General features: G+C 35.7%; 1 protein-coding gene across 1 annotated transcript in view; it reads right to left on the bottom strand.

The window, feature by feature from the left end:
- dre4 (SPT16 homolog, facilitates chromatin remodeling subunit dre4) overlaps positions 1-1212 on the bottom strand; it is a 371785-nt gene extending 370573 nt beyond the window's left edge. Inside the window, exon 1 of the mRNA XM_090398585.1 lies at positions 919-1212. Within this exon, the coding sequence (XP_090254711.1) occupies positions 919-987 (69 nt within the window). The 5' untranslated portion in view covers positions 988-1212. The remainder of the gene's footprint in view (positions 1-918) is intronic.
- Between the last annotated feature and the right edge of the window lie 15865 nt (positions 1213-17077).

Below are 17077 nucleotides of genomic sequence, written 5' to 3'. Positions count from 1 at the left end.
AAAAGTTTACAAAATTCAACATTTAACTTTACGAAAATGTTGTCACCACATGTGTGTACAACTGTTTGCTTTCTCCTTGCTGGGAAATCATTATTTCAAAATTCAAATGGTATTTTGGCAAAAATTTATTTTTTATAAACAAAAATTAACATTATCATCACTATTTGCTTTGTTGACAAGCATAAATAATATAAAAAAAAAAAGTTTACAAAATTCAACATTTAACTTTACTTTAAACATTAAAGACTTTATATAGCAAAATTCTCATATGGTGACAGATATGATCATGCCAGTGTACCATATCTATAGGAAATGGTAAAGCGGTATTTTCTTAAATAAATACTTGAAACTTCAACAAAATATCCCCCAAAAAAACACATTTGTATGTATCAGATTGGAGTTCACTGTGCAATTTTTATTTATTTGGCTGTTTTGGTTGAGTGTTTCAGAATAGTTAATTAGCAGGTATTCACATTTTGGACTTTTTCCTTTTTTATTTCAAAATGCAAGGGGTTCTTTTGTCGCTTTCTTTATCAGAACACCCTCGTTAATACCATTTTACAGAACTGAAGATTCACGAGCTGTGGGATGCAGCTAGACTACAACAATTCAAACACTCAAATTAAAATTGTACACGTTTTGTCAGTTAATACAGTGATGTAATTGTTAATTAGAGATGACATTATGAAAATAAGCTGACCCCAAAATATAATTTTCGCATAATGAAGGCCGATTATAAGAAATGACAAAAAATTACATTCATTATGTGAAAATTTCATTCACAGCACACAAGCGGCACGAGGATTATTTTTTTTTTTGTCATAATACTTTAAAATATTGAAAAAAAATTAAAGTAATTATTTTAGATAGTATGTAAGGTTACTTATACTTCACAGCTGGTTTAAGGCAAATATTTACCCTCCATGCAGCATATAGTCGTCTCATTCGCCTATAAAAAGCATCTTTATCAACGTTTAAATTCGCCATAACGTCATGTATAAGCTTGCAAATGGCGGAGCACAGTTTAGTATACGAAAATGGCGGGATTCGAAATTAAAGACGCCTGTAGATTAGAGTTTAATACGGTGCGAAAGGGTTATACCCGCCCAAAACTTTATAAATAATAACACAATTAAAATCTCAAGAAATGAAATAACTGAACAAACAGATATCGACATAAAAGGCACTCGTTATACGTCTCAAAACTGGTTCCATAGCCGCTAACAAATTAAACTACAAAAGCCCCCAAGTAAAAAACAGAAACCGAACAGTAGTTCATATTTAAATAGCTCACAATAGATATTTGTTATAAAAGCATGTATGCCATGTACTTAGCAGTTCCTGGGATTATAGTCAAGTATTATTTAAAATACGTATTAATTCTAAGAAAAAAAAAAGTCCATTTTAAAATAAGTTTTTACATCAATTTTATTTAGAAACTCATGCAAAAGTAACTATTAACAGTACATTAAGTTAGCAACGTTGCGCAAGAAATCAACATGGAAAAAAAAAGTTATATGTAATTTTTAAACTTTTGCAATTAAATAAACATAAATTTTTCAATAGAATACATGTTGAATTATTCAAAAGATTTCAAGCAGCATCCAGCAAAGAAAGAATATAGTAGAACACATCATACCAAAGGAAAGAAAGTAATATTTTATATACTTTCTATTATCGATATATATTTTTGAACTTTGCATGCTACCTTAATACCATATACTATACTTTGAAAAGTATTATTATTATTATTATTATTATTATTATTATTATTATTATTATTATTATTATTATTATTATTATTATTATTAGTGACACCTCTAAGGAGGCTAAGAACTCATCGTGGGAGGAAGGCACTCCATACCAGAAAACTACCCACCATCTCCGTTATTTAACCCTCCATCTACAAACCACAAGAAATCTACCATCAGTACACAAGGCCATCTACCACTGACCAACAGATTCATTTATAAGGTGTGTATGTTGGTCTGTTTTGCCTATATACCAGATGAAAAAGTTGTTGCTTGACGAAGTTATTTAATCTACATCTCAGCTCTTGCAAAATTCCAAGGGAGTGGAAAGAGGTTAAGATAGTCTCATTACATAAAGGTTCCTCCAAAACAGAAGTAGAAAATTATAGCCCAATTATTATACCTGGATTGGTAATAGAAAAGGTTAATTAAAAGTAAAATTGTGGAATGGGTGGATAGGAATATGATACTCTACATAATCTTGCTATAAACACTGTTACAACTTGAACGGTGCATTAACCTTTAATCGATCAGTAATTCATTTATAGCTTTCAGCAAAGCCGGCTCTACCGACGGTGAAAGACGTGCATTTGCAAGGGGCAACAGTTTTTGAGGGCGGCAAAATTCGCATAAAATATACGAAAAATAAGAGGGAAGGGGGGGCGACAATATATGCTACTACACGGGGCGGCAAAATTCCTACGGGCGGCCCTGGCTTTCAGCACATACAAACTACATGTATAACGTGCACATAGTAGCACAGAATGTTCGCAATTTGCCTTCATGCAAGGCCGACGTATGTAAGGCCACATATCGATGGCGGCACGCACAACATCCAACGGAAATGTTGCTGCTGCTCACTCCCACTTTCAGGCTCGCGATACTGGGGAATATAGTTTCTTGTGGGCTACTTTCTCAAGATCCGACCACAATTTGAAGTCCAAAGGATTCAGTTCGAGACTTCCAGACGGCCAATCAGATGGCGATATGTGGTAGGGCACATATTCGCCGCCAACCATTGTTGTGTGTGTGTGTGTGTGTGTGTGTGTGTGTGTGTGTGTGTGTGTGTGTGTGTGTGTGTGTGTGTGTGTGTGTGTGTGTGTGTGTGTGTGTGTGTGTGTGTGTGTGTGTGTGTGTGTGTGTGTGTGTGTCATGTTGACTGGTCCACTGCCTCCTGTGAAACAGTGTTGTTCAGGGGTCATACCCCACAGGTTTCAACACCGTGTCTTGATATGCTTTGGCATAGGTTTTGATTCCTTTCTCGCAGAAATGCAAGATATCCCTGATACATCACCTCCCCACACACACACACACATACAGGGCCGGCGGAAGTGGGCATTCAGAGCATGCGGGCGCGGCTACGAAATGGGCGCCGCCGCCAGGGCACACACACGCCCGGATCGTTACACGGGCGCTTAGATAGAAATTGCATGCGGGCGGCAAAGACCCTAACGCCGCCACTGCACGCACATCAAACCATCACTGATGTGGGGCGATGATCTCTCTGAATTCGGGTACTAGGTCACGTTCTGTGGAAAATCCGGGGCGTAAACCTATCATTTTGGTTAAACGACTCTGCAATGGTGAAATCTTCTAATCTGTGAACAGGATAGCTCTGTATTTGTTGTTCGCGTACCACGGGAGAAATGCCTTTAGTTGTATCACCGTCTGCTGCATACTTTGTGGGGTTAGGAAGTGTCCAGTAGAACTATGATAGGCTCTCACTCCCAGGTCAGAAGTTACTACACGTTACATCGTTCTATGCGAAACGTTTAATCTCTCTCTCTCTCTCTCTCGTGACATCACTTTCTGCGTTCTCGCAGGATTGCGGTGGAGGCATTCCTTCACAGCCCTCAAAAACTGTTTAATTGTAACGCAACGTGGTCGACCTGTCTCTGGCAGCCAGACACGTCTTCTGTATTATTATAGCGATTAATAGTCCGATAGAAAAATATCCTACAGAGCCAGTGAGTTTTTAGCGTGTTGAAAATAACAGATGGGTGCATTCCAGTCTTCTGTAGTGCTATTAGAGCTACACGGTTCTCATAATCTCCCCACCGCATGTAAACTCGTACAGCTAGACAACTCTCTATCTCTCTACTGATAAACACGTAAATGTTGGTTTCACATAGTGCCATTAACGGAACCTGGCTCGCGTGCGGAGCGTGGTGGTGTATGGAAGTTGTAACAGTATTTTTGGCAGGACAGCGAATAGGGCCAGCATAGCTTTGTAAAAAATAGTTCCTGCTTCAGTAATTTATTTCTCTTTTATAATAAGGTGACAGCGCAAATGGATAAAGGATATAGCTACATCATGACACTGTTGGACTCTGCAAAGCCATTTTGACAGAATACCTCATGGTATACTGCTACATAAATTGGAACAAATAGGAATCGATATGAGGCCGGTAGCATCGACAGGGAGATTTGATAGTCAGGGAGTGGTTTAAGATGGAGTGAAATCAGGACGAATGCGAGTGACTAGTGGAAGTACTCTATGGCTCTGTATTAAAACCACTACTCTTTAATTTGTACATCACAGCCAAAGATTGGGAGATATTCAGCTGTTTGCTGATGATGAAAAACTGTGGAGGGCAATATTTGATAAATGTGATGGAGATATCCTTCAGGGATTAAAATAAATTAGCAATGTGGGCAAAGAACAATGAATGCAAGTTAATGTTGCAAAATGTAAAGTGATCATGCACTTCGGAATGAAATGATCAGTGCCAGCTCTACCGACGGCCCTGAGTAGATGGTACTAGATTACGGAAAATTGAGACTGGAGATAATGGGGGTGAATATGGATAGATATTTGAAGTTCTGAAGACATATTGCAACTGCCAAAATAGCTCAAAGAATTACTTCGATGTTGAAGAACATATTGCCAAAAGATAGTGATGTTATTATTCCTCTTTATATTTATTATTATTATTCACGCAGTTGGGACACAGTCAAAACAAGATATCATTCAAACAAACGTTTGGCTGATAATACATAGTAATTCAGATACTACCCAAGAATGCAAGAATAGTATGTCGGGTTGCATCGTAAAATATGGACTGTTCCAAGTAATACCGTTTTTGTAGATCATATGTGGTCATTTCGTTTATTTTAATTCTTTTAAATTGTTGGATAGCTTCTTTCAAATAGCACCAAGTGCATATATAACTTTTGGGATGATTTTGGCTTGTTTAAGTCACAGCCGGCAACTTCGATTGACAGATCTCAATATTTAGCGATTTTTTCCAATTTCTTGTTTATTGTTATTATCGATGGGTACTGAGATGGCAGTAATCCAAACTTGTCCATGTTCAATAACTGTGATAGCAGCTCTGTTGTGTTCCAAATACCAATCAGAAGTTTTTATGCTAATAACAATTATCATAAGAAGGAAACTATATTTTTTGAATGCATGCCGATGAATTATTTCGTCCACTTGAAAATGGCGGTATTTATAATCAGTGTGGGCTATCTAGCTGCAGGCACTGATAAGATGTTTTGCGGTCTCATCTTTCAAATCGCATAATCTGCATTTACTGTTATTATTGATGTTCAAAATATTTTGCTTTGGTTGCATTAGTTTGTTGCGCCTGTTCTTAAACAGCTAGAATAAATCCTTAAGTTTCTTTTTTTAATATATCCATATTGTAGCCATTGCCACGGGTTGTTAACATCAAACTTTTTCCTTAGTATCTCGAAGAAATTGGACTTGCAAGGGTTAATTTTTCCAGTGCACATGTCGGTTATTTTGCCGCTCCTTTTTGTAAATGTATTTGTTTCCTATTGCTTTTAGAAGGCTTTATGCGAAACGGCTTGAAGCATTTGATCACTGCTGTTGTTGAGGTCATTTTTAAATTAATTACTTCTTTAATAATAAAAAATAATTAACACTGAGTTATAGGTGCTAAAAATTGTATAATAAAACTTACTGGTTTCGCCACTTAAGCTAGTGCTTCATCTGGATTAGGGTGAACACACAAATATACAACAAGCATTAAATATGAATCATTGCATCACTAAAAACACCAAATGTGTAGGAACCGTTATACAGATGAAGCACTAGCTAAAGTGGCGAAACCAGTAAGTTTTATTATACTTACTTTAATGTTTCTGCAAACAGAAACATGTGGAGCGTTGAAGCTGGCACATGGTCAGTTATTGTTCAGCAGGTGTGCCCTATAGTTTGCAGAAACATTAAAGTCCAATGTCTTTAAAGATGATAAGTGACTTCCAAATGTCATACAAAATCATTTCTTGGTTTCTGTTGAGGGTGCCTTGTGAGTAGATTACCACTGTAGCCCCTTTGATGTTGCGGGCGTTGAAGTTGTCTTCTATATGCGACATGGCGCTCATTGTCTCATTCATTGTTGCGGTTCGTGTGAAAGAAATGGAAAGCCAGACTGAGCTGTCTTCTCTGTTGTTATTGATGTCTCCAATATACTCCTTTTGTCTTATTTCTAAACTTCTCGATGTTTTCCCTATGTAATTAAAGCCACAGGAACATGGAATATTGCAAACTTTAAGATGTTTGTTGAAAGGACTGTTGTCCTTCTGCGAGCGTAGCAAATTTCGTACGGTCATAATGGGTTTGAAGGACACTCTAATGTCATGAGATTTCAGGAAATTTGTGATGTTTAGCGAAAGTTTGCCAATAAAACGGATGGAAACCGAGGTTGTGTAATGAATGTCATGGATCTGTTCGGAGAGGGATTATAGAATAGTATTCTTTGTGCTATTTTTTTGGATATCCATTGCTGATCAATAGTTGGAGTAATTCTTCTGTCAGTGTTCCTTCATCTCTTATAATAGAGATTGCCCTTTATTCAGGGTATATACAATACCTAATTTTTGTGAAATAATGTACAACAACGAGAAATGTACATAACGACCTCTATGAGTTGGCTTACGAAACACACTAAGAGAAATGTCTCCATCTGCATTTTTCGTAATGAGAAGATCTAGAAAAGTAATTTTACTTCATTTTCAAGTTCTAAAGTGAATTTGATTTTGTGGTGGAAGCAGTTAATGGGTGACAGAATATTGTGTAAATGAGCCACAGTGTGTTTCCATATTATGAATATGTCATCTACATATCTTCACCAAAGTGACGGTTTAGGATTTGAAGATAATAATATATCTTTTTCGAAGTTTTCCATGAATAAGTTCACACAAGGAGGAGATACAAGGTTTCCCATTGGCCCTCAAGTGGTTTGTAGTTTTTTTCATTCCATCGGACCAAAATTAAGTTCAGAAGAAATAATTGCTAAATGTACTGAGGGAGCAGTTTATCTAGAAGTACCATAACTTTCTCAACAAAAACGTCTAGCTAGAATCCGTTGGTGAGATAGAAATTTCTCCTAGTTTTTTTTATAAAGTGTTGCATATTTTTCATGTGGGCCTCCATGTATCTAATGTGTTCCTTTAGAAGATTAGCAAGATGTTTAGATGACAGATAAGTAGGCGAGATAATACCATCTACAATCGGTCGAACAAGAATATTAGTTGTGTACTTTGGGGGTTCCATATAACTGGAGTTATGGGATGCATGGATTTCAATAATTTCCTAAGATACATAGGCCATGTAGTCAATTGCGTAAAAGGCTATTGTTTTCTTCTTGGTTTTTTAAGTCGGGGTCAAATCTAATGGAGTATAAGTATAGGTGGCAGAAAGAAGAATTGAAATTTTGGACATATAATCAGCTGTATTCAAGATCACAGCTGAACTGCCTTTATCAGTCTTAAGTAGTATAATATCTTTATTCTTTTTTAAATTTAGAAGTGCTCTTTTATCTAAACAGCTGGTCGTCTTTTTAGCAGGACAAGAACACGAGAGAAGAATTGCAGTCTTTAATCTAATGTCATTTGCAACACGCTCAGGTAGAAAGTAAAGCACCTTTTCTACATTGCAAATAATATCTATTTTAGGAATGTGCTCTGGCGCGACTGAAAATTGAAAACTTAAAATGCTAGCTTCTGCTGATGTCAAGTTGTGATCAGAAAAGTTTAATGGTACCGTTTCATCGGGCAAGGCAGCTCCCGATCCTAAAATCTCTTACAAAGTGTTACATTATATAATTAAATTAGATGAATAAATTAATTATTATTATATTAATAAATTATTAATATATAATTCTGAAGTTTTTACTTTCCAAAGACCGTTTCCATTACAGAAGAGCTAAACTGATCTATCGTTACGTAATATAACTATCCTTTAGTTATATTACATAACAGAATACATTCCACAAGTTATGCACTGAATCAAGTTGATTCGTTGAGTCAACTTGATTCCTTGATTTGTACTACACTCTATATAACTGCATAGAAGCTCTCCTGTGGTCTCATATAGATAATATGATCAACGCTACTTACAACAAAACTTACCTTACCTCCAAAAGCAGGCATATCAAAATATTTAACTCTTTGTATGAGAAGATTTTTTTAGAATCGAGAGCTGTTGCTAGGTATTTATAGCGTACATTAGCTGAAAGTGCGTTTATATATTTCTCCTGATCAAAATTAAAATTGCTGGTGTCAAGGCCGAAGTGTAGGCATAAGAACGGGCACACGTTGATATCGTTGCCCCCGTTTTTATAGCTTTAAAGTGGTTCTCACTCCTGTTTTTAATTTAAAAGTGTTCCAAAATAATTTTACTTGTCACACCGAAGACAGCGATGATATGAAAATCATCGATATCGGCCGAGAATAATCCAAACTTTGAGTGCAGAAAATTGAACAGAGTGGACCATGGTCAAAAACGACCAAAGAACAAAAGAAGCATACCCATTTTTACAGTCACACTACAGTTGCTCAAAGGAAGAAAGGTTAGTCATGAAGTATGTCAAATGTCTGAAGGATTTATCATATGACGGAAATCATATAACCTGTAAGAAATGACATAGGAATCTTCACCTTACTTGTTCTGGCTTTTCAGAAAAGCGTTTCTTTGCTCAGGCCTTTCAGAAATAATGTAGCCATGTAAATCCAATAACAAGGAATGGAAGTGCTTATTCTGCAGGGAGAACAAAGAAATGCTGCCACCCATGGCGCAGCCGATTATACTGGAGGTAGAATCAGATGATGAACTGAAAAGACCAAAAAATACAGGTGAATCTTATAATTTGAATTCTGTAAATTTATTGCTAGAGACTATAAAAGCCAGCTTAGTAAATCTTGTCTAAGAACTCTTTGATAAACAGAACGAAACAAATAACACAAAAAATCTAATAATAATAATAATAATAAATCTAACGAATATGAGGATTTTGTTAAACATAATAATTTATCAGTGGAAGAAGTCTTGCAAACGGTAATTTTGCACAAACATCAAAATTAGTGTAAAGGAACGAACTGACAGGCAACATAATTTGATGAAAGAGACATCCATCAAGAACTCAATTCCCTAAAACTACAATTCAAACTTTTAAATCAGCAACAACGTGAACAAGATCTTGTCATAAACAGTCTTCCTGAAACTGCACCTACAGAAAACCTCAAAGACGTTGTTTTAAAATTAGGCCATGCAATTGACATTCCTACAGCATAACGACATTCAGACTGTAAATCGAATTCCCAGGAAGAACAAAAAACAAGGTTTGCCATAACCTGCACAAGTCATAGTTCATCTTACAAGCAAGTCCACAGGAGACAATCTTATAAAAGCCAGCAGACTGAAAAAAACCACTTGCCAAGGATTAAACGCATTGTAAGACAATACACCAATCTTCAGAGCCTGTGTAGCTCAGTGGATGTGGCATTTGCACACCATCGCGCTAGGCCGCACGAAGGAAGTCTTGGTTTCGAGTCTAGTCGGCGACTAGAGGAAATTTTTCTAAGCCTTTTTTCGACCGGTTCCCGAGTTAGTCGATCTCTGGCACGGGCAAGCAGGTTTTTCCTCCCGGAAACTCGGGTTTTTCGTCCTGTAAACTCAAGAAAATCGACCGTAGAACCCACATTATTTCAGACATTAAATATATTGTGTTAGGGTTAGAGACCACGAGATGGCGGCACATTTGAGCCGTCTCTCTTCACTGCGTACCGCTTAATTAGTGATAGCTTTGGGCCATCTGTCTCTGATTGGGTACCAGTGGAGATTGAACTGCCCACTCAGTCTCCAAAAGTTAGATAGGGCTAAATGGCCTCGCCTACTCCCGTATAAACGGGAATAAAAAGGCGTTAGCTGATTTTTTTTTTTTTTTACACCAATCTTCCTATATGAATATTTAACCATTCAACCAGAATCTGTTGCAGCAAGCAAGAAAAGCAAAAGCAGAAATAAATTACCAATTTTTTTGGATCAGGGCTGCCAAGATATTCTTGAGGAAGTCACAAACTTCAACGTCAATACAAATCAAAAGCTCAGAAGACATAGATAGGCTGCCACAGTGAAAAAAAGACTCCTAATTAGACCAAAAGAAGACCACAACAAAAAATGAGTGTGAACCATCAGACAGAACATGAAAATATATCAGCAATTTCACTTGATCAGACATCTCAAACATAGACCTACTTCCAATAAAGTAATCGAACCAATAAACAACAACTAACTGGTGTCATCCTCAGATAAGCTTACTAAAAAGCTTCGAGCGTTGCAAGCTGAGACATTACATCATGACCAAGATCAACACAAATTAAAAAACAATTCATTTATTACACTGAAGTGCTGTAGTTAGAATGCTTAAATACATTAAGAGCAAAATTTGTAAAATATGTATAATTTATTGTTGTATAAATAGTGTTAAAATATCTTATTCAACCGCAACTATAAATTACCATCTACAATATTATTAATACATGTCCGTGCAGTTAGACTAGTGGCTTTGTGCCTTGGCAACCATATGCCTGGGGAAGGAGTGTCCTAGGTTTGATTCCCATCAACGACACATGGAATTTAAGGATCTTCCTCAGCCATAGCCAAGTTAGCCGGTCTTGGGCGCAAACAGTAGGGTTTTTTCTGCCAGTTTTTCTGGTGTTTTTCATCCTGCAAGCAGGCAAACCGTCCTCCTCATGAACACAGACGGAATACAGCCAGGAATACTGACTCAGCCATAGGCCTGATTCGTCAGCCTGTGCAGGTTCTGGAGCCCAGATAAAATTTGGGGGGATTAGATGGTGCCAAACCCCCTCTCTGTAAAAGGGGAACTCACGGCTACTGTACCATCGCACGGTAAGGAAGGAATTATTAATACATTACATAAAAATAATTATTTGAACAATGAAATTCATTGTTCAAATAATTACTATTATTTACTTTATCTGAGAAATAATGAAGTGTTAAAAAATTAATATGTAATGCATCATGGCAGGAAAATCTGCGTAAAACATTTTCGGCGTAAGACATTTTGCATTACTTTTTGTAAATAATCAATGAATGATAAAGGGTATTATAAAATCATTAAAAAGCAAATCTTTATTAAGGTGAATGCCAGTGATACATAACATAATGAAAGCATTTAAAAATTGTGCAAATTAAAAGAGATGCTGCATAAATAATTGAATTTTTGATACGAATCGTCAATTCAATAAATCCATTAGCAACATCGCTGATTCGAAGAAATGCTAATGCTGTGAAGCATTTAATTTTCATGTTGAATTCAGGATCTGTTTCAGAGCTTAACTTCAAAGCAATGGCAACAATTTTGCGATCTAGATTTTTTTGCCATATGAAGTAAAAACCTGTTATAGTTGTTGATGTAAATACGTTAGAAAAAGCATTGATAGTCTTTCTTAAAGTCAACCATTACTGTTTTGGGATCTAATGATCAACGTAAGCCCTTTAAGGCACTAAATAATCTGCTGTGAGTTAATTTTGATTTTCCATAACTTTCCCAACCATCACTATCTATTCCGACTTTGCATTCCATCAATGCCAAAGTAAAAAGCCGCCATGGAATCCTCAGGGGTCTCATGCCAGTCCCAAGTCTGGATAATGGAGGAGGGTCGGTCAGATGAGTGTCGATGCTCTGACCGTAGAGAAAAAACACGATTGTTATTTGATGCGTGTACGATCAACAGCTACAACATGCCGGCTCGGATGTAGCCCGGATCGACAAGATCCACGATACCAATCGAGAAAATTGGTTGGATCGAAAAGTGGGATACCAAAAGGAAACAGAGACTGAAATTAACAGAACTATTATCAGTAGGAACATGGAATGTACGGACACTTTGGATGTCAGAAAAATTATAATTACTTCGCGAGGAAATGAAGAGATATCATTGGGATATACTAGGACTGGCGGAGTTGCGATGGACTTCATCAGGAGAGATAAATGGATGCGAAGTCATATGGTCAGGGCATGACACCAAGCACAAAGCAAGAGTTGGCTTCCTTCTTAACAAAAGAGCTAGAGAGGCGCTGTTAAGCTACAAACCAGTCAATGAACGAATGAATAGCAGCAATATTTCAAGAAAAACCATTTAATATATCAATAGTCCAGATATATGCACCCATATCTGACAGCACAGATGAGGATATTGAGTTATTTTACAAAGATCTGACAGAGACAATAGAAACAATACCAAAGCAAGATCTATTCATTATTGATGGAATGCCAAAGTCGGAATAGATAGTGATAGTTGGGAAAGCGTCATGGGAAAGTATGGTTTCGGAGAGAGAAATGCACGAGGTGAAAAAATGTTACAATTTGCTGTGGACCACGAGTTGATGATGATCTGTAACACAAGATCCCAACGAAACGACTGTAGAAAATGGTCGTGGCAATCAAATGATCAGAAAACCAAGAACTTGACTGATATGATTATGATTACCAAAGGAAGGGATAACATCAGTACAGCAGTGTCGAACTTTTCAAAGAGCGGATATAAACTCGGATCATAATTAATGATCTATTTCAAAGACCAAGTTGAAAATTAAAAAGAAAATATAAACGCCATCATCAGAAACGAAGAAATACAGCAAGAATAAGTGAGACAGAAATAGGAAGAATGTACAGAACACTTAAATGTGTGGACAAAGAAAAAAATTCGAATCTAAGAGTGAAAGGAGTAATAAAGTCGATAGAAAATGCATTTGAAAACAGTACTAGAAGAAGAGAAGATCGGGAGAAAAAATGGATTAGACAAGAAACACTGAAGTCAGTACAGAAGAAAAGAATGTTGAAGAAAAGAAGAGATACATCAGAACAAATAGAGGAGCAATATAGAAAAAAGTGTAATGAGGTGAAAAAAGCAGTCAGAATGGATAAGATGAAATGGTTAGAAGCTCAATGTAATAATATAGAACAGTATTATTATTATTATTATTATTATTATTATTATTATTATTATTATTATTATTATTATTATTATTATTATTATTATTATTATTATTATTAATTTAACGGTGTCTCCATGGAGTCAAAAGACTCATCGCGGGAGACCCAACATTGACACACTAACCATTATTTACACAATACCTGTCATACTTCTCCTTAAATTCATTCACAGTTGAAGCATTCACAACCACCTCTGGCAAAGCATTCCACCCATTCACAACCCTCCAAGTAAAAAATCTAGTCCTAACATCCTTGTTAACCACACTCTTACACAATCTCCAGGGATGGCCCCTCGTTCTCTCACATCCTACACTGGTCTTAAGAATATCATCAGTATCAATCCTGTAAAATCCCTTTAACAATTTAAATACCTCTATCATATCTCCTCTCCTACGTCTAACAGCTAGATTTTGGAGCCTACAGATCATCAATCTATCCTCATAGGGAACATCCCACAGACCTGCAACAATATTTGTAAACCGCCTCTGAATCCTTTTCACCACTTCTGCATCACCAAGAAATCCTGGCAACTAGATCTGTGCACAATAGTCCAAATGTGGCCTTATTAATGCCTTATAGAGTGGAACAATAACTTCCCTATGCCTGCTTGTTAGTGTGTTCCTCAACAACCATGTAATTTGATGTGATGTTTTGGCAATCTTTGCAATATACCCTTTAAACTTAAGTTCTCTGTCCACAATAACTCCCAAGTCTCTTGTCTCATCAACTTCCTGCAGTTCAGTTCCATTAATATAGTAAACAGCATGCGATGTCATCCTGCAGAAGTGCATCACCTTACACTTAGCCACGTTGAACTGACAGCCATTTACCTCAGTCCATACCGTCAGCCTATTTAAGCCATCCTGTAAAATATCCACATCGTTTGAATTGATTATCGCTCTTCCCAATTTTTCATCATCAGCAAACAAGTGGGTATTTCCATTCAAGGTATTTCCAATATCATTGATGTACAAATTAAACAATAGAGGACCACAAACTTAGCCCTGAGGTACACCATTAGTCACTTGCCTTTTCCTGGACTCAGCTCCTCCGTAAACCACTCTTTGATATCTATCCACCAGCCATCCATTAATCCAAATCACCATCTTCGGATCCAAACCCGTTTGCTCTAATTTATGTAACAGAGTTCCATGTGGAATCCTGTCAAATGCCTTTGCAAAGTCAAGCAGTATCACTGAGTAAGCATTTCCTTTATCCAACTCCACTGTTACTTTATTATAGAAAGTAAGCAAATTACTTAGGCAAGACCTACCCTTCACAAAACCATGTTGCCCCTTATAAAGTATCATATTGCTGTCCACCCAGTCCTGAATTCTAATTTTAACTAATTTCTCCAAAATCTTAACCACCACTCTAGATATATTGATTGGTCTATAATTTGCAACCTCAGTCTTAGAGCCTCCCTTGTGCAATGGAACTATTTTCCCCCTCTTTCCACTCTATTGGCACTTTACCAGAACTGAGGCTTAAATTAAACATTCTGGTTAGAGGAGTTGCTAATTCTCTTGCACATTCTCGTAACACATGGGCCGATATGCCATCTAACCCAATGGCAGTGTTAGCATTAAGGTTCTTTAATATATTATAAGAAAAGTCATTAAATGTAATGTAAGTTTGTAATTTTAGTTTATTAAATTAATTGTATAATACGAATTCATAGATTTTATATCAATGTCCTATTAAATAAATAGCCTAATATGATATGTGTAAGTCACCATCTATGATTATGTAGTTACATTTATAATGCATGTATGCAAGTGGCACATCAACAACGTCAACATTTAAAAAAAAAAAAGTTTGGCACACCTTGGTAAAAAGGTTCGCCATCACTGCTTTAGATGATCTAAGTTTGTTTACACCTAATGCAATTGGACCTTTCTTGATACTTTTTTGGTGTATTTTTGCATCATTTCATTTTGTGCGTTACAGTAACAGTGTTACTTGCAGTTGCCTTTTGTTTTATAATATATATTTTTTGTTGTTTAGTAATTTTTTGTGAATACGGATTATTATTCACGTAAAGTAAACATCTATTATATATTAAAGATACCAAGCAATTTTATAAGTTAGGTTTTAATCCTTTTTCCCAAGTAAGCAAACAGACAAATATGTCAAGTTTGTACCTGCACGTAGTGCAAGACTGAGGCAACTCTTGCAAGTACTTTCTACATCTATTATATTTTTGCTAAGTTTGAAAATCAGTTAAATTGTTTCATTTTAGTTAATTATCTTATTTTGAAAACAAAAGATTTTTATGTTATGTTGGGTAGACGTCTAGAAAATAAGTAATTTTCAATAAGAGATTTATTTATATATTTGTTCTTGTTCTGGTTGGAAGACATTGGGGTTGGGGTCCTTTTAATAATTTCTTTAATAAATAATTTTAATATTCTAGAAATTTCTTAATTATTAAACAGTGACCAGAATGTAAAAAAATATTAAATAAATATCACTAAGAAATCAATCAGTGACTAATATCTCTACATGTTAATTTTCAAAAAATGCCTAAAATGTAAGCTTATTTATTATTCAAAACATCTCAAAAATCAAATTCTGTAATAAAAAAAAAGTCAGTCTTGAGCCATTCACCTTAAAAATAATAGTCGGTTAAGGGGTTAAAAAATAAGTTTAAAGGAAAATTTCAGAAATTATTATTTATTTTGGTGGACCACTTTTAACGCTCTTCTTATTTTAAAGTCTAATCAAGTGTGTTAACCCCTAGATATCGGGGGGGGGGGGGGAAACAAAGAAGTTATCTGCTGCACAAAACAGGAAAAGACAATTGCAACGAGTATACAACTGGAACATAAATTGGCTGGATCGCTGAATAAATTTTTAACTTCAGGACCACGTAAAAAACGAAGAACAGAAAGTTCTGACGAAGCAAGTACTCCGTGTAGCTCTACTACAGAAAAAGAGAGGACACAAGATAACTATGAAGAAACAAATGAAATATTGGATTCCGATTCAGCGAAAAACAAAACTTCAAATTTTACTTTAATTTTTAATGTTAATGATCCAGGTACTTGGCCGAATCATATAACTACCAAAGTTAAGAGATTCTTTAGTTGAGCATTGCCCGCGTCAAGTAGTTAATAAAGAATTTCCCAAAGATGAATCTGGCCGCAAGTTTTCCGATTCATACTATTATCGAACTTTAGAAAATGGAGAAAAAATTTTACTAAGTTATTTAGTTTATTCAGAATCGCGAAATTCGGTTTTCTGTTATTATTGCAAAATATTTGGTAGTCAAAATTCCCAACTTACTAACGAATACAGTTGTAACGATTGGCAACATCTGAGTCATATACTAAAAATACACGAGACAAGTTCCGCGCACATTAAAAACTGTTCAAAATACTGCGAACTTAAAATGTCGTTTCATTAAGAAATGCATTATTGATTGCACACAACAAAGATTATACGAAACTGAGAAAAAATATTGACAATCTGTTATAGAAACAGTTAATCTACATAATACAATATTTATCAAGACAGTGTATAGCTTTTAGAGGTTCTTCACAAAAACGTTTTGAAAATGATAACTGCAATTTTTTAAAGTTAGTAGAAACTCTCGCTAAATTTGATTCCATAATGGCAGAACACTTGCATCTCATCCAAACATCACAAAAAAGGAACATTGCTCATTATTTGGTGATAAAATACAAAATGAAATCATCCGTATAATTTCTGAAGCTGTAAAACAAAAAATTTTAGAAATGGTTAAAGAAGCAAAATATTATTCATTAATTCTTGACACTACTCCGGATATAAGCCACACAGAACACTTATCTATTGTTATTAGATTTGTTAATCAAAATAAAGATACAAATATAGCAGAAATTCATGAACATTTTTTGGGTTTTCAATCTGTAGAAGATACCACTGGGCAAGGACTGTTTCAATTTATAAAAAAAAAAATTTAATTATTGAATATTAACATTGCGGATTTAGGGGCCAAGCTTATGATAACGGTTCAAATATGCGAGACAAACATAATGGACTGCAGAAAAAAAATCCTTGAAATAA

Source organism: Typopeltis vanoorti, chromosome 9 (assembly GCF_054136105.1).
Source record: "Typopeltis vanoorti isolate ZY-2024b chromosome 9, IOZ_Tvanoo_1.0, whole genome shotgun sequence".
Classification (NCBI taxonomy): domain Eukaryota; kingdom Metazoa; phylum Arthropoda; class Arachnida; order Uropygi; family Thelyphonidae; genus Typopeltis; species Typopeltis vanoorti.
Note: the sequence above shows the minus strand (reverse complement) of the source record. Positions and strands in the feature narration are given on the sequence as shown.